At 50.3% G+C, this 22,445-nt stretch overlaps 2 protein-coding genes and 1 long non-coding RNA gene across 4 annotated transcripts in view; 1 reads left to right on the forward strand and 2 right to left on the reverse strand.

The window, feature by feature from the left end:
* The window catches only part of CKM (creatine kinase, M-type), an 8,030-nt gene extending 7,637 nt beyond the window's left edge, over window positions 1-393 (reverse strand). Inside the window, exon 1 of the mRNA XM_075608775.1 lies at window positions 239-393. The gene's annotated coding sequence lies outside the window, so the exon portion shown is untranslated. The remainder of the gene's footprint in view (window positions 1-238) is intronic.
* LOC142499436 (uncharacterized) overlaps window positions 1-10,607 on the forward strand; it is a 10,849-nt gene extending 242 nt beyond the window's left edge. The window contains exons 1-2 of the long non-coding RNA XR_012802672.1: window positions 1-1,651; window positions 9,246-10,607. The exon at window positions 1-1,651 is cut by the window's left edge and continues 242 nt beyond it. This is a non-coding gene — a long non-coding RNA (uncharacterized LOC142499436). The remainder of the gene's footprint in view (window positions 1,652-9,245) is intronic.
* ERCC2 (ERCC excision repair 2, TFIIH core complex helicase subunit) overlaps window positions 9,717-22,445 on the reverse strand; it is a 32,938-nt gene continuing 20,209 nt past the window's right edge. The window contains exons 12-23 of one of the 2 annotated variants that reach the window (XM_075608773.1): window positions 21,538-21,656; window positions 21,257-21,326; window positions 18,983-19,052; window positions 18,281-18,382; window positions 17,236-17,299; window positions 16,544-16,665; window positions 13,889-13,981; window positions 13,719-13,791; window positions 13,134-13,204; window positions 12,470-12,613; window positions 10,457-10,600; window positions 9,717-10,203 (exon numbers count right to left, since the gene is read on the reverse strand). In XM_075608773.1, coding sequence (XP_075464888.1) covers window positions 10,111-10,203; window positions 10,457-10,600; window positions 12,470-12,613; window positions 13,134-13,204; window positions 13,719-13,791; window positions 13,889-13,981; window positions 16,544-16,665; window positions 17,236-17,299; window positions 18,281-18,382; window positions 18,983-19,052; window positions 21,257-21,326; window positions 21,538-21,656 — 1,165 coding nt within the window. In that variant the 3' untranslated portion in view covers window positions 9,717-10,110. Of the gene's footprint in view, window positions 10,204-10,456; window positions 10,601-12,469; window positions 12,672-13,133; window positions 13,205-13,718; window positions 13,792-13,888; window positions 13,982-16,543; window positions 16,666-17,235; window positions 17,300-18,280; window positions 18,383-18,982; window positions 19,053-21,256; window positions 21,327-21,537; window positions 21,657-22,445 lie in introns of those variants that run through there. The other variant, XR_012802671.1, reaches the window with a different exon arrangement.

Raw genomic sequence — 22,445 nt, forward strand, 5'->3', positions numbered from 1 at the left:
TTAAGCGCTCTGCAGGTCTGGCGGGGGGGTTAAGCATTCTGCAGGTCTCTGGCAGGGGAAGGGTTAAGCACTCTGCAGGTCTCTCTGGCAGGGGAGCGGTTAAGTGCTCTGGCAGTGGAAGGGTTAAGCGTGCTGCAGGTGAAGGGTTAAGTGCTCTGCAGGTCTCTCTGGCAGGGGAAGGGTTAAGCACCCCACATGTCTCTCTGTGGTTGGGGAGAGGTTAAGCACTCTGCGTTACCTGCTTTAGAGACGAAGTAATCCACCTGAGAGACTTCAGGGTGACCCGTCAGAATCACCAAAATCTCAGCCTATATATCCCCAGGACGACAACCGATTGGCCGGCTGCATGAAGGTGTGAATGACATCACTGTGATGTCACAGCCTTAGCAACATTATGATTGGCTCCCGTTATAACCCTGCAGATGTCTTTATCTGGAGCAGAGGACTCGGTTTACTGAGTTATAATTAGCGAGAGGGGGGAGGCAGAGTGATAGTACACAGGCATAGGAGACCTGAGAATATGGCCTTCCCCCCGCTGGGTGACACAGAGGGGAGCTGTGAGTCTGCCCCATAGTGACAGAATGGTTAATGTCTCCTCCACGTGTGGAAGTGCTGACACATACAGCAGTTGTGACTGTATATTTTATCCTGACACAGAGACTTGAATCACTGCCAACTCTAGCGGAGGAGACTGTACTGTCCTCTATCCCAGTCCCCTCTCCATTTCTCTGACACTGTCCCCTTTTCCCCTTCTCTTTGTCACTGTCCCCTCTCTGTCACACTGTCCCCTCTCCCCCTTCTCTTTCACTGTCCCCTTCTCTCTGTCCCCCCATCTCTCTGCGTCCTCTCCCCTTCTCTTTGTCACTGTCCCCTCTCCTCCTTACCTCTATCACTGTCCCGTCTCCTCCTTACCTCTATCACTGTCCCCTCTCCTCCTTACCTCTATCACTGTCCCCTCTCCTCCTTACCTCTATCACTATCCCCTCTCCTCCTTACCTCTATCACTATCCCCTCTCCTCCTTACCTATATCACCGTCCCCTCTCCCCTTCTCTTTGTCACGGTCTCCTCTCCTCCTTACCTGTCCCCTCTCCTCCTTACCTCTATCACTGTCCCCTCTCCTCCTTACCTCTGTCCCCCTCTCCTCCTTACCTCTATCACTGTCCCCTCTCCTTCTTACCTCTGTCACTGTCCCCTCTCCTTCTTACCTCTGTCACTGTCCCCTCTCCTCCTTACCTCTGTCCCCTCTCCTCCTTACCTATATCACTGTCCCCTCTCCTCCTTACCTCTGTCACTGTCCCCTCTCCCCCCGTCACTGTCCTGTCGCCCCCCTGTCCCCGTCACCGTCCCCTCTCCCCCTTCACTCTGTCACAGGAAGATCAGAGCTGCTAATCCTCACACTATGTGCAGTTAAGTATATGACTACATATAGATATCTATGTCTGTGTGTGTGTGTTATCAGTGAGCATACAGATGTAGCTAAGCAGTAGCTGCGTCACCGGGGGATTAACACGGGGAGGGGTTCCCATTAGGAAGCCTGGACCCCCGTAGCGTGATCGTGGCAGAAAATGTGTCCGGCGCCGCTGACTTTGTCTTTTTCCACCACGGCGCCAAGGGACAGTGATTCCAGTTACATTTGTATATATGTAACAGGTGTGTACGGAACTTAATATAAGAGCAAATGAAGTGTGTGTGTGTGTGTGTGTGTGTGTGTGTGTGTGCATTGTGTGCTTATAGACACGCACATATACAAACATGTACGCACAAAATATATATATATATATATATATATACACATATAAATACACACACTTTATATGGGTCCCTTAATAATTTATTAGGCTCCTTATCACATACAGGGTAGGGGGAGCACAGTACATAACCCCAGTGCGTGTAGGGTGAGGGGTCTGCTCCTTATAGGGAGAGAGAGAGAGAGCGACAGCTACAGCATGAAGCGAGAACGTGACAGTGGAGAGGGTATTTATAGATCAGAGGGAGGGAGAGGGGAGGGAGAAAGAGAAAGGGAGAAAGAGGGGGAAATATATAGATGGATAGAAACACAGATAGAGATGTAGCAGACATTATCGTGCGGTAACTCACAAAATTGCTTGGTAAATTGCGCAAAGGTTACAACTTGTCGCTCTTTGCAAATCGCACAGTAAAACTCACGGAAGCGGTAACGTGTAAACGGGCAATAACGTCTGCTGCATCTGATAGATTAGATTTTTTAAACGTCTGTGTGTGTGTGTGTGTGTGTGTGTGTGTGTGTGTGTGTGTGTGCGTCGAGCACGTGCTTTTTAAGTGAAACTTCTTTGTGTTTTGTCACAGAAATTGTATTTGTGATGGTGATGTTTTTAATTAAAAATCAAAACACAATTTCAGTGACCCCCTGTTTTACCTATTTGCACTTTTATATGTATAGTAACTGTGAATTCCTCGTGTGCGGGTGTGTTCTGTGTCTCTGTATGCGCGCCGAGAACAGGAGGCCTCTGCATGCGTGCCGAGCACAGGAGGCCTCTGCATGCGCGCCGAGAACAGGAGGCCTCTGCATGCGTGCCGAGCACAGGAGGCCTCTGCATGCGTGCCGAGCACAGGAGGCCTCTGCATGCGTGCCGAGCACAGGAGGCCTCTGCATGCGTGCCGAGCACAGGAGGCCTCTGCATGCGTGCCGAGCACAGGAGGCCTCTGCATGCGTGCCGAGCACGGGAGGCCTCTGCATGCGTGCCGAGCACGGGAGGCCTCTGCATGCGTGCCGAGCACGGGAGGCCTCTGCATGCGCGCCGAGCACGGGAGGCCTCTGCATGCGCGCCGAGAACGGGAGGCCTCTGCCTGCGTGCCGAGCACGGGAGGCCTCTGCATGCGCGCCGAGAACGGGAGGCCTCTGCATGCGCGCCGAGAACGGGAGGCCTCTGCAAGCGCGCCGAGAACGGGAGGCCTCTGCATGCGCGCCGAGCACGGGAGGCCTCTGCATGCGTGCCGAGAACGGGAGGCCTATGCATGCGCGCCGAGAACGGGAGGCCTCTGCATGCGCGCCGAGAACGGGAGGCCTCTGCATGCGCGCCGAGAGCGGGAGGCCTCTGCATGCGTGCCGAGAACGGGAGGCCTCTGCATGCGCGCCGAGAGCGGGAGGGCTCTGCATGCGCGCCGAGAACAGGAGGCCTCTGCATGCGTGCCGAGAGCGGGAGGGCTCTGCATGCGCGCCGAGAACAGGAGGCCTCTGCATGCGTGCCGAGCACGGGAGGCCTCTGCATGCGCGCCGAGAGCGGGAGGGCTCTGCATGCGCGCCGAGAACAGGAGGCCTCTGCATGCGTGCCGAGCACGGGAGGCCTCTGCATGCGCGCCGAGCACGGGAGGCCTCTGCATGCGCGCCGAGCACGGGAGGCCTATGTAGGCGTGCCGAGCACAGGAGGCCTCTGCATGCGCGCCGAGAACGGGAGGCCTCTGCATGCGCGCCGAGCACGGGAGGCCTCTGCATGCGCGCCGAGAACGGGAGGCCTCTGCATGCGCGCCGAGAACGGGAGGCCTCTGCATGCGCGCCGAGAACGGGAGGCCTCTGCAAGCGCGCCGAGAACGGGAGGCCTCTGCATGCGCGCCGAGCACGGGAGGCCTCTGCATGCGCGCCGAGAACGGGAGGCCTATGCATGCGCGCCGAGAACGGGAGGCCTCTGCATGCGCGCCGAGAACGGGAGGCCTCTGCATGCGCGCCGAGCACGGAAGGCCTCTGCATGCGCGCCGAGAGCGGGAGGCCTCTGCATGCGTGCCGAGAACGGGAGGCCTCTGCATGCGCGCCGAGCACGGGAGGCCTCTGCATGCGCGCCGAGCACGGGAGGCCTATGTAGGCGCGCCGAGCACAGGAGGCCTCTGCATGCGCGCCGAGAACAGGTGGCCTCTGCATGCGCGCCGAGCACAGGAGGGCTCTGCATGCGCCCCGAGAACAGGAGGCCTCTGCATGCCTTCTGAGCGTGGGAGGCCTCTGCATGCGCGCCGAGCTGCCAACACTGATGGCCTCTTCTGCCAGCAATGACGTAACTTCCGTGGCTGCACGTCCGTGGCTGCACTTCAATGACCCTGAAGGTAATTTACTCCAAGGGAAAGTTTCATTTGGTAGGTGCCAGCAAAGGAGTTTCACTTCAATATTTTGTCAGGTAAAGCACCGACAGAATACACAGTGCTGCACATATATAGACATCGATACACAGATGGGTAAATACAGAGAGACAGATAGTCAGATGGATGTTAGATAGATATAGACTAATATTTGGCCTGCTATAGCACTGGCAGTGTACGCAGCACTGTACAGATATAGATTAGAGGAGGAGCTTGATAAAAGACCAGGAGGTCTGAAACATCGCTCACTTTACCCATTTATTTGTCCTTGATCTGATGTAATAAATGAATTACTATTTATTTACTATCCCAGTGAGCGCGGCAGATTTCTTGCTTGTTGTGATACGTTACCTGGCGCTGGATGCTGGCCCTGGCTTCCCTGCATACATCCGGCCGCAAGTTAAGGACTGGAGTACTTTTTCTATTTTCTCCTAGTGTTGAGCTGAGTGCCCTGGACATCTGTGTATTTTATAGATTGGAGAGATATAGATAGTGACATACATACACAGATAGATACACAAATAGCTAGATATACATAGAATAATATTTTGGCTCATATATCGCTGACAGTGTACATATATAGATACATAGCTACATAACACAGATACAGAGGTACAGAGATAAATACAGGTAGATATATAAAAACATATTTAGTCTCGTATAGTGCTGGCAGTGTATGCCGCATTATACATATATAGATAGGTATTATATACACAGACATTTGTCTGAACCCGGAAGTTAGGCCTCACTGGAAGTCGGACCCAACTTTCAGTATCGAACGCCTGTGTGGGCCCCCCTCTGGCACCGGGAAGGACCCTGACAGAGGGAGGGGGGTGGTGGGGTAAGAGGGAGAGTGAGAGAGAGGGGGATGGTGACGGAAGTAGTGACAGAGAGGGTGGTAGAGGGGGGGGGGAGGGGTGGAGAGAGGTGAGGAGGAGGAGGAGGGGGGAGAAAGTGGGAAAGCAATGGTGAGGGGGGACAGAGTGGGGAATTAAGAGAGCGGGAGGCGGGGGGAGAGAGTGGGGAATCAAGAGAGGGAAAGGGTGAGAGGGGTGAGGAAGGGGGGGAGGCAGAGGGTGAGAAGGTGGAAAGAGGGGAAGGGGGAAAGGGTGTGGGAAGGAGGGAGGAGGAAGGGGGAATATGAAGGGGAAGCGGGAATATGCAGAGAGGGAGAGGGGAAAGGTGAGGGAGAGAGAGGGGGTGGGGGCAGTGTGAAGAGGGGAGAGTGAGAGGAGAGTGAAAGAGGGAGGGGGAGATTATTATTGTCTATTTGTAAAGCACCAACATATTCCGCAGCGCGGTACCAGGGGGTACAGAGTGACATCCATTACATAAACAGAATGACATACAAGTAAGGAAAGACGAGCGCAAACAGGAACAGGAGGTAATGGGGAGGTGGAAATTCTGAGGGGGGAGTGAGATAAGGGGGGGGGGAGTGAGAAAGGAGGGAGGGAAAGAGTGGGAAAGAGTGAGAAGGGAGGGAGAGAAAGAGTGAGAGAGAGGGGGAGTGAGAGAAAAGTGAAGAGGGAAAGAAAAAAGGGGTGGGGAGAGAGAGTGAGAGGGAAGATGGAGTGTGTGAGAGAGAAGGGGGGACTCACAGGGCCGCTCAACAACCAGGCGCCGTGGTGGTGACTCTAGTAATGGGCCTCGGGAAAGCAGTTGACAGCCTTGCATACATACATAGGTACAGCATACAGATAGATGCACGGACAGATAGAGAAGTATAGAATAATATTGTCTCATAGCACGGACAGTGTACGCAGCACTGTACAATATGTACAGTGCTAAGGTAAGGTTTGACCGAGATTTCTATTATGAACACCCTTTTTCAGCTGCACGCTGAACCGCGACCATACAGAGACGGAGGTAGAACTTCAATGTGGGTCGGGGGGCTACGGAGGTAATTTACCTGTCCCCCGCAGTGCATACACCCCCACCAGTCGTTCATTACACAGTCCGCTGGCAACTCTGCTTATCCTGATCACCTCTATGTAGCCGTAGTGAGTGTAGCGGACATTTCTCATAGCTGCCTCTTTACTGCTGATTATACGCAGCATTTACTACGCTTTATAACAGCATATTGTGGAACGTTGGCAGCTCTAACATATATATTTTTGAGGTTAGTCTTGGAGCTTTGAGTGGTTAATATATATCTTTGAAGCACAGATAAAGCTGGGTAACCTCTGTACGATGTAGTCATGGTCCTGTTGGATTTGAGGGTGAAATGCCTGAGGTCCCCCTACTAGTCAACCTCCCGACCCCACACAGGGACATAGATCCTCTGCGCTCATTTGAAAAGCTGTCATTCTCTTCAAAGGTTAATCAATATATCAATATGTAGATTGTAGCTATTCATAGATGTATGGATATATACAGGTAGATGAGAGGTATATTGATATATAGATATATTAATACTATATATATCATTTTTGTATGTAGTTTATCTATAAATGTCTATCATGCGAGGAGCGGCTCAGTTAGTAACGACATTGACTCAGCAATGTCACTGAGAAACCTGGTTCAATTCCCGGTGTCAGCTCATTGTGACCTTGGGCAAGTCACTTTATCTCCCTGTGCCTCAGGCACCAAAAGCATAGATTGTAATCTCATCTGGGCAGGGACTTTGTCTGTAAAAATCGTATGTGCTGCGCACCGCGCACTATACTGTAATTGTGAAGCGCTTTGAGTCCCACTGGGAGAAAAGCACTATATGAAATAAAGCTATTATTAAAGTTATCCTCTTCAGCGCATGTCAATCTACTGTAATGATGGCATCTTCAATGATCTTCCCAGTACTGCGCTTGCAAGCCTCTCTTCTCCACGTTGCAACACAAAGTTTCTTTTTTAAGTGAAACTTTTTTAGCGGCACCTACCACATGAAAATGTTCCTTGGCAGTAAATTGCCTTGGCGATGGAAGTACAGAGCAGGAACTGACGTCAGTGTTGCCAGCTCCCACCAGTCACCGGAGAGGAGAACGCATGCACACACGCTACGGGTTTAGCCCGTCAATCTCCGGGTGTTGGCGACGGCGGCGTGTTGCTGCGGCGGCTTCTCCGGTATTTTTGTGCAATTCCCCCAACTGCTGTGAACATGGCAGCGCAGCGTCACATGATGCCACGGCGATGGGACGCTACGTGATGTCATGATGCTACGCGGTGTCAACGGGGCATCATTTGATGCTGTGCCGCCATGCTCACTGCAGTTGCAGCAGGATGCCAAGTAAGGGAATTGTTTGTAACATTTTCTCCGGGTTGGCCATCAGTTGAAGGTAGCAACCCCGACGCACCTTTTTCTTCTTCCTTCTCGCTCTCTTGGGTGCGAGATCCGTGCGCTGTGTCCCCGCAGCAGCACCGCCGCCGGAGGGGGGGAGAGCACTCAGTGCGCCGTGTCCCCGCCGCAGCACCACCGCCGGAGGGGGGGGGGGGGAGAGCACTCAGTGCGCTGTGTCCCCGCAGCAGCACCGCCGCCGGAGGGGGGGGGGGGGGAGAGCACTCAGTGCGCCGTGTCCCCGCAGCAGCACCGCCGCCGGAGGGGGGGAGAGCACTCAGTGCGCCGTGTCCCCGCACCAGCACCGCCGCCGGAGGGGGGGAGAGCACTCAGTGCGCCGTGTCCCCGCAGCAGCACCGCCGGAGGGGGGGGGGGAGCACTCAGTGCGCCGTGTCCCCACAGCAGCACCGCCGCCGGAGGGGGGGGGGGGAGCACTCAGTGCGCCGTGTCCACGCAGCAGCACCACCGCCGGAGGGGGGGGGGGGGGGGAGAGCACTCAGTGCGCCGTGTCCCCGCAGCAGCACCACCGCCGGAGGGGTGGGGGGGAGAGCACTCAGTGCGCCGTGTCCCCGCAGCAGCACCGCCGCCGGAGGGGGGGGAGAGCACTCAGTGCGCCGTGTCCCCGTAGCAGCACCGCCGCCGGAGTGGGGGGGGGGGGGGAGCACTCAGTGCGCCGTGTCCCCGCAGCAGCACCGCCGCCGGAGGGGGGGGGGGAGAGCACTCAGTGCGCCATGTCCCCGCAGCAGCACCGCCGCCGGAGGGGGGGGAGAGCACTCAGTGCGCCGTGTCCCCGCAGCAGCACCACCGCCGGAGGGGGGGCAGAGCACTCAGTGCGCCGTGTCCCCGCAGCAGCACCACCGCCGGAGGGGGGGGAGAGCACTCAGTGCGCCGTGTCCCCGCAGCAGCACCACCGCCGGAGGGGGGGGGGGGGGGAGAGCACTCAGTGCGCTGTGTCCCCGTAGCAGCACCACCGCCGGAGGGGGGGGGGGGAGCACTCAGTGCGCCGTGTCCCCGCAGCAGCACCACCGCCGGAGGGGGGGAGAGCACTCAGTGCGCTGTGTCCCCGCAGCAGCACCGCCGCCGGAGGGGGGGGAGAGCACTCAGTGCGCCGTGTCCCCCCCGCAGCAGCACCACCGCCGGAGGGGGGGGGAGAGCACTCAGTGCGCTGTGTCCCCGCAGCAGCACCACCGCCGGAGGGGGGGGGGAGAGCACTCAGTGCGCTGTGTCCCCGCAGCAGCACCACCGCCGGGGGGGGGGGCAGAGCACTCAGTGCGCCGTGTCCCCGCAGCAGCACCGCCAAAGAGGGGGAGACCACTCAGCGTGCCGTGTCCCCGCCAAAGCAACACCGCCAGGGGTAGGGGGGGGGGGGGGAACGCTTATCGCTCCGTGTCCCCGTAGCTTGGAGGGATGGGGTGGGGGAGGGATGGGGTGGGGGAGGGATGGGACGGCGGGCGGAGTGCGGTGTCCTCGGAGGGAGCGTGAGGGGGGGAAAAAGGGCGCTGAGCGTGCCGTGTCCCCTTTGCTTGGGGGCGGGGGGGGGGGAGGGGGGGATAAAGCTGGGAGAGCCTGCAAGACACACACAGTGACACACTAACTGACGCACACACACATACTGACACAGACTGGCGCGCACACACAAGGAATTCAGTGTTACTATAAATATAGAAGTGCAAATAGCTAAAACATGCGTTCTAAGTCAAACGTCTTTGTGTTTTGGCTTTGAAATTGTGTTTAATTAAAAACATCATCGCAAATACAATTTCTGTGACAAAAGACAAAGAAGTTTCACTTAAAATGCGCATGCTCAGTGCACACACTTTTTTTTGTATTCTGCAATGCTCTGACTAAAGTAATTTTCTTAATTCTATGGAGTACCCGGATAGAACGCGATAAGAACGGATAGAATGGGATGGAACGCATTTGGAAGAAAATACAATTTTTCAAGGGAACTTTCCACTGTGCCTTAAGAGGAAAGTTTTCAACCAGTCTATTCCACCCATTTTCACTAATGGGTGGGGAACTTGGATCCTAAATGCTAAACTAATCCACAAGCTTCACACAACTCAAAGAAGCATGGAGAGATGTATGCTGCGTATTACCCGGGGAGACAGGAAAAAGAATGAATGGGTTTGAGAGCAAACGAAAGTCTGTAACATCATCACAAGAATGAAAAAATGACAATGGCAGTGTAAATGGTAAAAGTAGGATGGGAGGATAAAATATCAGAAAATGTGCTGGAGCTCCGTGGAGAACAGAGGCTGTAACTGCCGTGCTTGGAAAGCCATTGGGGAGGCCTTCATCAAACAGTGGACCTACAAGAGCTGTAGAATACACACACAGAAATCTGTATTAAACCCTTTATTACAGTTTATAGATGTGGGTTCTGGCTCTGTATACATGTGTATATATACACATACTGAGGTGTCGCCGCGATGTCTCATTATGGGCCCTCATTATGGGATGTATCTCAGGATGTCCAGCTGAATGTCTCATGGGTTTCTTTAAGATGTCTTGTTCTCTCTTGTCGTGGTATCTATCTCTGAGTGTCTCTTAAGTTTGTTTCTTGCATGATCTCATGGGGATGTCAATCTCTCTTTATTGGATGTCACTTAAGGATGTCTAGCTGGGCGCTCGCTGGATATCTTTTTGGGATGTCTCCCGAGTGGTTCCTCTATGTCTTGAGGTTGATGTCTCACAGGGCAGTCCCGGGATGTATCTGGTGGTCCTGCTGAACGTCTCACACCTGATGAGCGATCTGTTGTATCTTCTGTAACATCTCATCAGACTGCAGCTGTTCCAGAGTCAGAAGAGACAGTCCCAACTGATCCTCCTGAGGAAGACACAGCCAGGGGTGTGATAGTGAAGAAAAGAGGGGGAGCAAAAGAGAGAGGGGAGGTAAGGCGGAGAGGGAGGAAGAGAGGGGGATTGAGGAAGAGTCACAGGGGGTGAGGGAAGAGGTACATAGGAAGGAAGATGGAGAGAGAAAAAGGGAGCGAGCGAGAGAGGAGGGTGAGAGAGAGAAGATAAGAGATGGGGAGAAAAAGATGGAGAGCATAAAGTGACTCCCCAGGTGGTGGTCTCACCCTGCGGAAGGGCTGGGCCATCTCTCGCAGAAAGTGACGGGCAACGTGAATGCTCTCATCCAGGGTCAGGTTCATATTGGCGTCTGTCAGATGCTCCTGAATCCAGAGTGGCAGCTTCCCTCGCTTATCAGCGCGAGCATATCGCTAAGAGCGCGTCAGGGAAAAACCATGGGAAAGCAGGACACCATGCGAGCGTCACAGAAAAAGTGTTACAATATATATATATATTTTTTTTCTTCCAAAAGTGCAAATGACTAACATGATGAAGCAGTGTGTGTACAAGACAAGAATATTGCGCTTAAAGAAGTATAAAACAAATGAGCGTATCGGTAATAGATGTGGGAGCACTGGTCTTCCTTCCCTCCACTCTCCCATCAAGTGCAGTCACAGATAGTCTCTCGTCCACGGGGTCTCATCTAACTGGCGAAAATGGAAGGGACGTCCTTGGGGTAAGTTCTTCCTTACTCGGAGGACTGGGGAACGGAGCAGAGTGCTCAAAGTCCAGCCTCTTGGCATCAACGTCGGCACCGCTCCACTCCTATGCGTTTTGTGGCGATATTGTGCAAATCCCTACATTTTATATGGTAAAACCTCCATTGACTGTTTCATTTTTAATCAATAAACAAACCAGTAGAAATGAAAATATAAGAGCAAATAAAGCCCCCAAAAAGGTTGATTTTTTTATTTTTAAATCCAGTGCGCCCACATCAGTTACCGATAAGCGAATTTGTCTTCCACTGCTTGTACGGGCAATATTCTTGTCTTCTATCAGCAGTAACATGTTACTCACACGGCTTCATGGTAGTCGTTTGCGCTTCTGTTTTGTAAATTGCGTTCGAAGGCTGAGGAGATCCTTTATCTGGACACGCACCTCCCCGGAGAGATTCCCCTTCTGTTAATTGGATTTCCATTTGAATACTGGATATTATGTTTGAGTTAGTGGACATTCAAACTCTATTTTGAACCCATCTAACATTTTCTTTTTCATTTTGGGAATCCCTAATTGATATATTGTATCAGACACACACACCACTTAATATATTTTTTAGTTTTGAGTGATTTTATATCACGATTTATTAGCGTGAATGTGGTCTTATATGCAGATTTATAGCATGCATGTGTCCATATATACATACTGTACATCACGTGTGCACATTTTTTTGAGGCAAATGGTGACACTGTGTGCTCATTTGCATGTCATTTCCCAGAATCCCTTGCTGCAGTGGAAGCACTATGCTAGGTGATAATGGCGAAAAGCAAAGCAGGTGCAGACCTGTCTAAGACATGTGAATATATATATATATATATATATGTATTTATACACACGCTACGTGTGTGTGTGTGTGTGTGTGTGTGTGTGTGTGTGTGTGTGTGTGTGTATATATATATACTGTATACACACACTCACAATCACACACACACACACACACACACACAAACAATGATGCATGTACTCCAAAAGCAAAAATTGGTATAAAGCTTGATAAAGGACCCATAGTGGTCCGAAACGCTGCTCAAACTGCTGTGTTCGGTTACCTCACATGGTGCGAATAAATACCTGGTTTCTTTTTTTTTTTTTACAACATCAAAAACAGGTATTTATTCACACCATGTGAGGTAACCGAACACAGCAGTTTGAGCAACGTTTCGGACCACTATGGGTCCTTTATCAAGCTTTATACCAATTTTTGCTTTTGGAGTACATGCATCATTGTGTGTGTGTGTGTGTGATTGTGAGTGTGTGTATACAGTATATATATATATATATATATATATACACACACACACACACACACACACACACACACACACACACACACACACACACACACACACACACACACACACACACACGTAGCGTGTGTATAAATATATGCAGCATGTATGTGCATACATGTACACACATACAGCTAGCATGTTAATTTATGATGTATATACATACACACACACAAACAGATACATACATGCAGCTTGTGTATATACTCATGTGTCAGCATGTATACACACAGGTACCTTGTCTGCAAATAGCATGATGCCGTAGTCTGTCTTCCCGCGGATGGCGCGTCCCATACACTGTGCCGCGTGTCTCATGGCGTCAAACGTCAGGAAGTCATTCTCACGCAGCTGAAACTGATCACGCAGGAACTGCAACCGAGCCTGCGCAGGAACAGCAGAGGGAGAGAGGAAGCCATCTCAGGAAGAGCAGAGGGGGAGCCTGAGCAGAAAGAGCAAAGAGAGGGAGCCACCTCAGGAAGAGTAGAGAGAGGACAGGGAGTGCAGAAATAGGAGACAGGGAGTGCAGGAATAGTAGAGGGGAGAGGGAGCCTGCGCAGGAATAGGACAGAGAGAGGGAGCCTGCGCAGGAATAGGACAGAGAGAGGGAGCCTGCGCAGGAATAGTACAGAGAGAGGGAGTGAGGGAGCGCAGGAATAGTACAGAGAGAGGGAGCGCAGGAATAGGACAGAGAGAGGGAGCGCAGGAATAGGACAGAGAGAGGGAGCGCAGGAATAGGACAGAGAGAGGGAGCGCAGGAATAGGACAGAGAGAGGGAGCGCAGGAATAGGACAGAGAGAGGGAGCGCAGGAATAGGACAGAGAGAGGGAGCGCAGGAATAGTACAGAGAGAGGGAGCGCAGGAATAGTACAGCGAGAGGGAGCGCAGGAATAGAAGCACTTACCTTGAGTATACGGCTCTGTGTATATACATAGGGGACTCCGAACATTATAACCGCACGACCGTAATGATGCACTGAGGGGAAACAAAGACAGACCCTATAAAAATTCTATTATATAAATGAATATACAATGGAGGCTCCATCCTATAGAGATACCGACCCTATAAAAGTCCTATAGTATAAATGGGAGGTATGAAGAAAGCTCTGTCCCATGCATGGAGTACACAGACCCTATTAAATGGCCTACAGTATATGGGACTCTGTGGGTGGTTTAAGGCAGCGGTGCGCAAAGTGGGGGGCGCGCCCGAGATTCGCTGCGGGGGGCGCGGGGTTTACAGAGGTCCCGGGCGCTTCCCCAAGGCATTTAAAATAATGCCGGGGGGAGCTGCAGGGCCTCTAAACTTCTCCTTACCTTGATTCAGACGGCTCCTGGTGACGCGGCGTTGTCATGTGATGTCATGTTGCCATGGCAATGTGGCGTCATGACGTCTGAGTCAAGGTAAGCAGGCGGGGCGCGAGGAGAGGGGGACAGCCGGCAGGGGGGAGCAGGGGAAAAAGATTGCGCTCCCCTGGTTTAAGGATACGTACCAAAATCAATTCCCTCTGACACTTTTCCACGGGCGACAGATAATAGGATTGCCCCCCGTCCATTCTCGCAGGCCTGGGGTTTAAAGGGAAAGAGCGTGGTGGGCACGTGTGACCATATAACAATGCTCCCCCCTTCCCCCCCCCCGCCTCTCCTCTCTGACCCTACTAACCTCCTGATACTTCTCTAGGGCCACACTGGTCTCTGCCCCGTCCTGCGTCTCGATGAAGATGAGTTTATTCCGCTGAATGTTCTCCAAGATCCCCTAACAAGATAATTAACAGGATCGTTATAAGGCCGGCCCTACAAACGGTAGGATTAATTATTAAGAGGGATGTCACCATTTACTCCACCATTTATTAATGACCTTGAGGTTGGCATCGAGAGCAAAGTCTCTATCTTTGCTGATGATACTAAATTGTGTAAGGTAATAGAATCAGAGCAGGATGTAATTTCTCTCCAGAAGGACTTGGAAAGACTGGAAACCTGGGCAGGTAAATGGCAGATGAGGTTTAATACAGATAAATGTAAGGTTATGCATTTGGGCAGCAAGAATTAATAGGCGACTTACAAATTAAATGGGGATAAATTGAGGGAATCCTTGATGGAGAAGGATTTAGGAGTGCTTGTAGACAGCAGGCTTAGCAATAGTGCCCAAAGTCATGCAGTAGCTGCAAAGGCAAACAAGATCTTATCTTGCATCAAACGGGCAATGGGTGGAAGGGAAGGAAACATAATTATGCCCCTTTACAAAGCACTAGTAAGACCACACCTTGAATATGGAGTACAATTTTGGGCACCACTACTTAGAAAAGATATTATGGAACTAGAGAGAGTGCAGAGAAGAGCCACCAAATTAATAAAGGGGATGGACAATCTAACTTATGAGGAGAAGCTAGCTAAATTAGATTTATTTACATTAGAAAATTGGGGATATGATAACAGTATACAAATATATTCGGGGACAGTACAAGTAGCTTTCAAATTATCTATTTATCCCAAGGGCAGTACAAAGGACTCGGGGTCATCCCCCAAGGTTGGAGGAAAAGAGATTTCACCAGCAACAAAGGAAAGGGTTCTTTACAGTAAGGGCAGTTAAAATGTGGAATTTATTACCCCTGGAGACTGTGATGGCAGATACAATAGATTTGTTCAAAAAATGGTTGGACATCTTTTTAGAAAGGAAAGGTATACAGGGATATACCAAATAAGTAAACATGGGAAAGATGTTGATCCAGGGAGTAATCTGATTGCCAATTCTTGGAGTCGGGAAGGAATTTATTTTTCCCCTTATGAGATATCATTGGATGATATGACACTGGGGTTTTTTGTTTGCCTTCCTCTGGATCAACAAGTAAGTATAGATATAGGATAAAGTATCTGTTGACTAAATTTAGCATAGGTTGAACTTGATGGACGCATGTCTTTTTTCAACCTCATCTACTATGTAACTATGTACTCTGCTAAACAAAGCACATCCTACAAATTCTAGAAGTGGCAATTAAAGAGAAGTCCTTAATCTAGGGGGTGATTATAGAGCCAATCCTATAAATTCTAGGACTAATCATTAAAAGGGTGTACCTACAACCTGATTTATACGGTTATTATGGGATTGACTCTATACATTGTTGGATTTGTAATTAAAAGAGATTTTATTATACACTCTGTTTTATACAGCCATTTTGGGATATATCCTATAAATTGTAGAATGAATAATTAAAAAGGAATCTCTAGTATAACTGGGGTCATGAAATCATTATATGATCCATCCTATAAACTGTATGAGTGGTAATTAGAGAAGAGACCCTAATATAACTCCATTTATAAGGTTGTTAAACGACTGACCCTATAAAAGGTAGGATTTGAAATTAATTGAATTCCTACTCAAGTCCCTTAAAGCAGCAGTTCAAGCAATATCCTACATGTGTTTTTTTTTGTTTTTTTTTAATAAATCAGTTCTGTACTATAAAAAAATACTTGTAGCATTCAAAAAAAAAAATGAATGTTTTAAAGATATTTTTAATGTTTCTAATGTAGGAAGCATTTCCAAAGTGACAGCCCCCTTCCCCTTCGGATAAGCTCTGGCTCTTGAGCACCACCCTGTCTCTAGCAGTGCACCAATTGTATCTAGTATCTGCACAGTCAATCATATTCCAGGACTACATTGCCCAGAATGCTGTGCAAGAACTGAATTAAATAACCGGAGCAAGCGATTGATAACAGGAGAACAGATCGATCTGCAGCTTAGCTAATCACTTGTCCGTGTGCAGATTGTATTCATGCACATATTGAATGGGGAAAAATATATATATATTTTTTTTTTTTTTAAACGGCAGCTTGAACTGCAGCTTTAATATGATTATTATAAAATTGACCATATAAATGAATTTGTATGGTAACAAAAGACCAGTTCAGAGGTGAGTTTAGGTATCTATAGGGCCCTATTATTTACCCCATAGCTGATCTATAACTGGGGTGAGTTGAAGGGAGATTTTGAGAGTCAGTTATAAGGTGAGGTACGGGGGCATTTACCGGACGTTATATAGTGAGCTGCAGGCGCAGTTATAGGTCCAGTTACGGGCTCAGTTACAGGGCGAGTTACACATCAGTCACAGCATAAGTTATATGGCGAGTTACAGGCGCAGTTATAGGCTCAGTTACAGGGCGAGTTACACATCAGTCACAGCATAAGTTATATGGCGAGTTACAGGCGCAGTTATAGGCTCAGTTACAGGGCGAGTTACACATCAGTCACAGCATAAGTTATATGGCGAGTTACAGGCGCAGTTATAGGCTCAGTTACAGGGTGAATTATGGGCTCAGTTACCTGCTCGTACCACGAGGCCACAATATTCTCCATATACTGGTAGCTTGTGAAGAATCCCACAATCCCGTCGGGCACCACAGCGGACATCTCCAGGAGAAGGTTCCCGTAATTACGCATCACGGCTGTGATGTCACAGAGAGGGAGGTGCAATCAGCCCTCACTTAATGTAACTATGTATTTGTAAGCATGTATCTGTCACCAAAACTCTGTGCCCAGGACATACGTGAAAACGAGCGGTAACTCTCACTGCATTACTTCCTGGTAAAACAGTGTATAAATAAATCGAGTGCGGGGAACGAGGACGTCACAGGGGCAATACTGTTAGGGTGACCCGGAACCTTACTGGCCATGGTCATGTGTCAATAATTGAGACACAGAGTTCTTGGGATGATAATGGGATTATTACACAGTAATAGGATGTTAATAGGAGATCATAGGGATTCAACAGAGCCGCTTATCAGTTACCAGGGAATTAATAGGATCATAACCGTCTGTGAACACGTTAATAGGTTGGTAGGGATATTACAGGTTAAGGGGACGTTAACCGGCTGTTAGTAAGATGATAGCACTGTTCTGGTTAAAAGGGATGTTCCAGAAGTATAGGGTGCCAATAGTCTTATTACATGTTTATAAGAGGTTAGTGGAGATCATTAGGATTTTAATAAGGGATTAATAGGAGATTAAGGTCTCACCTAGATCTTCCCGTGTCTCGAACTTGGAGCTCATCGTTACTTGATCGTTCCCTCGACCCACGACCTGTGGGACACAGTGTATAGTCCTAGAGATGCCAAGTTCTCTCTGCCTTCCCCTCCAGCCCTAAAGGTGCGAGGATCCATCTCCCCCGCCCCTCAAGTCCTAGAGGTTCCATGCTCTGTCTCCTTTCACCCATCCAGCCGTACAGGTGCAAGTCTCTGTCTTGCACCTTCCCTCCACCCAGCCCTAGAGGTGTTAGGATCCGTCTCCCCTACCAGTCCTAGAGGTGCCAGGCTCTGTCGCCTTCCTCTCTCCAGTCCTAGAGGTGCCAGTCTCAATCTTCCCTCCCCATCCAGTCCTAGAGATGCCAAGCTCTCTCTGCCTTCCCCTCCAGCCCTAGAGGTTCCATGCTTTGTCTCTCTTCACCAATCCAGCCCTAGATGTGGAAGGCTGTGTCTCCCCCTTTCCTCCTCCAGCCCTAGAGGGGCAACACCTCATCTCCCTGCTCCCTTCAGCTCAAGAGGTGCCAGGCTTTCTCTCCCTCCAGCCCTAGAGGTGCCAGGCTTTCTCTCCCTCCAGCCCTAGAGGTGCCAGGCTCGGTTTTCCTTCTCCCAGTTTAGTCCTAGAGGAGTGAGGCTCTGTCTCCCTAGAGATGCTAGGCTGTGCGAATAGACTAAGGCCGGGCTTATATCGAGAAACGGCAGAGCGCGCCATGCTTTGCGCGCCATGCTTCGCGCCACCGCACGGCTCAATAACAAATTGCTACAATGCGATGCACGTTTATACACCTCGCGCAGACACGAAATCGCAGGGCGGCAGACAGGAGAACAGACCTTGGATTTTGTTTTCTTCAGGCGACGGCCGCGTCACGTGAGTGGTTCAGCCAATGAGGGCGAACTGCTCACGGCCACGCCTCCCTGTCTCCTCCGGCTGCCTCCTGCCTGCAGTGCATATGCCGCTCGGACGCATCGCAATGATGACGTCACAAGATCGCGCGCACGCCCAGCCGGAGCTGGTATAATTGTAGCCTTTTAGATGTCTCACCATGGGGCACAGACAGACGCGGGACAGGGTCATGGTGAAGGTTGCCATGGTAACAGGGCGGAAGTCCAGGATCTTGGGGTAGATATCCAATGGGGAGAGGGTCTGCGAGTCACATGACAAGAGGGAGGTATTATGTCACATGGTTAGAGTCAAGGTGGAGGTATATAGAGCAGAGGGGGGATACAGAGCGGAGGGGGGTTTATAGAGTGGAGGAGACGGGATACAGAGCAGAGGAGGAGGGGATACAGAGCAGAGGAGGAGGGGATACAGAGCAGAGGAGGAGGGGATACAGAGCAGAGGAGGAGGGGATACAGAGCAGAGGAGGAGGGGATACAGAGCAGAGGAGGAGGGGATACAGAGCGGAGGAGGATGGGTATATAAACTGGAGGCGGAAGGGTATATAGAGCGGTGAGGAAGGGTATATAGAGCGGAGGAGGGGAGCATATATAGAGCAGAGTTGAGGGGTATATAGAGCAGAGGAGGGGGAATACAGAGAGGAGGAAGGGTGGTATATTGAGAGGAGGAGGGGAGGTATATAGAAGTGTTGAGGGGGCTATATAGAGCAGAGGAGGGGAGTATATAGAGAAGATGAGGAAGGTATATAGAGCAGAGGGGGGGGGGGGGGGTATATAGAGTGAAGGGGGTGGATAGGAAAGAGAAATGGTAGACAGGGTCACCAGGGATAATTGAGGTGTCTCTTACCCCAGATGTGATGATGACAGATTGAAATCTTTGGAAGACCGGTTTAATAGCGAGAGAGGCATCGAGACAGCTAGGGAGAGTGTGAGAGGATGTTAGAGAGGGGAGAAAGAGTGAGTGTGTTAAAGAAAGTGGGATGAGAGAGAGACAGCATGCAAACAGACAGCTTCAAGCAGGGAAGGGCCAGCCTCAATCCAACACTGTTTAACATCTACATGAGTGACCTGTGCCCACAGTGCTGGAGATAGCCCCCACCCCAGGAAAGACACGCAACGAGTCAGATCATATGTCTGCTGTATGCAGCAAAACCTAAACCCACGTCAAATATACTGTGAGCAGCCAGACAGTGCACAGAGACAGACACATCTCCTGTACTGTGCACACAGTGTGACAGCGGGGACACAGAGACAGACACATCTCCTGTACTGTGCACACAGTGTGACAGCGGGGACACAGAGACAGACACATCTCCTGTACTGTGCACACAGTGTGACAGCGGGGACACAGAGACAGACATATCTCCTGTACTGTGCACACAGTGTGACAGCGGGGACACAGAGACAGACACATCTCCTGTACTGTGCATACAGTGTGACTACGGGGACACAGAGACAGACACATCTCCTGTACTGTGCACACAGTGTGACAGCGGGGACACAGAGACAGACATCTCCTGTACTGTGCACACAGTGTGACAGCGGGGACACAGAGACAGATACATCTCCTGTACTGTGCACACAGTGTGACAGCGGGGACACAGAGACAGACACATCTCCTGTACTGTGCACACAGTGTGACAGCGGGGACACAGAGACAGACACATCTCCTGTACTGTGCATACAGTGTGACTGCGGGGACACAGAGACAGACACATCTCCTGTACTGTGCACACTGATAGTGGGGACACAGAGACAGACATCTCCTGTACTGTGAAAAGGGAGACCAAAAAGCGCACCAGCACAAACGGAGCAGGAAGAAACCAGAACAAAAAAATAATTAAAAGGGCACTTTAATGTGGCAAAAGACCCATCCAATGCATTTCGAACGTCGCAGCGTTCTTTTTCAAAAGAACGCTGCGACGTTCGAAATGCATTGGATGGGTCTTTTGCCACATTAAAGTGCCCTTTTAATTATTTTTTTGTTCTGGTTTCTTCCTGCTCCGTTTGTGCTGGTGCGCTTTTTGGTCTCCCTTTTCCCTGTATTGCATTGAGTAGCTGCACAGCCTGCCTGCCTGCCCTACCAGGATGTGAGTATTTGCATATTTTTCAGGGGAACCTGCCAATGAGACATATGGTGAGTGGGTTGCACCACACACCACCTGTCTTCAGGAGGATAGTACCCATTATATGACACAATAGGTACTATATCAATTGTTAGTACCCTGGTACAGTGGTCTGGCTTATTATCATTTTGAGATATACCTGCATTTGAGCGCTTCAGCTATTTTCCATATCTCCTGTACTGTGCATACAGTGTGACAGCGGGGACACAGAGACAGACACATCTCCTGTACTGTGCACACTGATAGTGGGGACACAGAGACAGACATCTCCTGTACTGTACACACAGTGTGACAGCGGGGACACAGAGACATCTCCTGTACTGTGCACAGTGTGACAGCAGGGACAGAGACAGACACATTTCCTGTACTATGCACAGTGTGACAGCGGGGACACAGAGACAGACACATCTCCTGTACTGTGCACACAGTGTGACAGCGGGGACACAGAGACATCTCCTGTACTGTGCATACAGTGTGACAGCGGAGACACAGAGACAGACACATCTCCTGTACTGTGCACACAGTGTGACAGCGGGGACACAGAGACAGACACATCTCCTGTACTGTGCACACAGTGTGACTGCGGGGACACAGAGACAGACACATCTCCTGTACTGTGCACACAGTGTGACAGCGGGGACACAGAGACAGACACATCTCCTGTACTGTGCACACAGTGTGACAGCGGGGACACAGAGACAGACACATCTCCTGTACTGTGCACACAGTGTGACAGCGGGGACACAGAGACAGACACATCTCCTGTACTGTGCACACAGTGTGACAGCGGGGACACAGAGACAGACACATCTCCTGTACTGTGCACACAGTGTGACAGCGGGGACACAGAAACAGACACATCTCCTGTACTGTGCACACAGTGCGACAGCGGGGACAGACACATCTCTATCCGTAATGTGCTAGATACAAATCCGTGAGGGATGAATACTTCTCAAAGAGAACCAAGAAAACAAAAGGAGAGGGGAGAGCGTCACCTGAAATGTAACACGGGGTTACTTATAGACGGAGTTCTGTCCTCAAATGGCTCAATGATGATCATAAAACCTATGAGAGAAAAGAGTGTGTGAGAGACAGCGGGAAAGAAGGGGAAGAATGTGAGAGAGGGGAGGGGGGAGAGAAAAAGATGGGGAGAAAGGGGATGGGAGACAGATCGAGGTGTGGGAGAAAGGGGGCAGATAAGTAGGAAGTGATAGGACAAGAGAGCAGGGGAGTGAAAGGGCGAGAAAGCGAGAAACAGAGTGCAGCAGTCTCTAACCTTTGGTGTACGTGCTGACGAGAGTGGCGAAGTTCGCAATGAGCGTGAGGGGAGAGAAATCTGTGATGTCAGCAATCTCGAGTGTGCGTGTTAGAGAGCGTAGGCGCTCCGAGCAGAACCTGAAATAGACAGTATCATCTCTTCCTCTCCCCTTCTCACCACCCTCTTTCCCTCCCCCTTCTCACCACCCTCTCTCCCTCCCCCTCGTCCCCTCTCTTTCTCTTACTCCCCCCTCCCCTTAGACCTCCCTCCACCCACTCCCTTACCCCACCCCTCTCTAACTCACGCTCTCTTATGTCTTCCTTGAAAAACAAAATGGAAGAAGCACCCAGGATTAAATTGTGAAGCACGTTTGAATTCACAATACATAACACACAAAGGGCAAGTATTATACTCCCTGCCGTCAATAAAAATACAGCATACCAATAATCTCCCAGAGTCAGGGAGCTCCCGGGGAAATTTGGGGTGCCCACTCCGTTACCCTAGCGTCTGTGGTGTGTATACTCGCCATTAGTGCCCCGGACGTGCGTTTGTGACTGGCGGTGATTTCCTGTACCTCGGACGACACGTGAAGTGGAGCGAATGAACATCCAGGGCACAAACTGCGAGTATTCTGAATCCGATTGGTCAGTCAGATAGATCCTGTACAAACGTATTCTGCACGTGGGATTCTTTTCCCCAAAACTTGTTCTCCATTTATGGATTTGGCAACCAATATATTTTAAATATTTGTATTGTACATTTGTTTTTATATATATATATATATATATATATATATATATATATATATATATATATATATATATATATATATATATATATATATATATATATACACACACACACACACACATACATATATATATATACACACACACATACACACGGCTTGACAAATTACACAAAAA

Source organism: Ascaphus truei, chromosome 7 (assembly GCF_040206685.1).
Source record: "Ascaphus truei isolate aAscTru1 chromosome 7, aAscTru1.hap1, whole genome shotgun sequence".
NCBI lineage: Eukaryota > Metazoa > Chordata > Amphibia > Anura > Ascaphidae > Ascaphus > Ascaphus truei.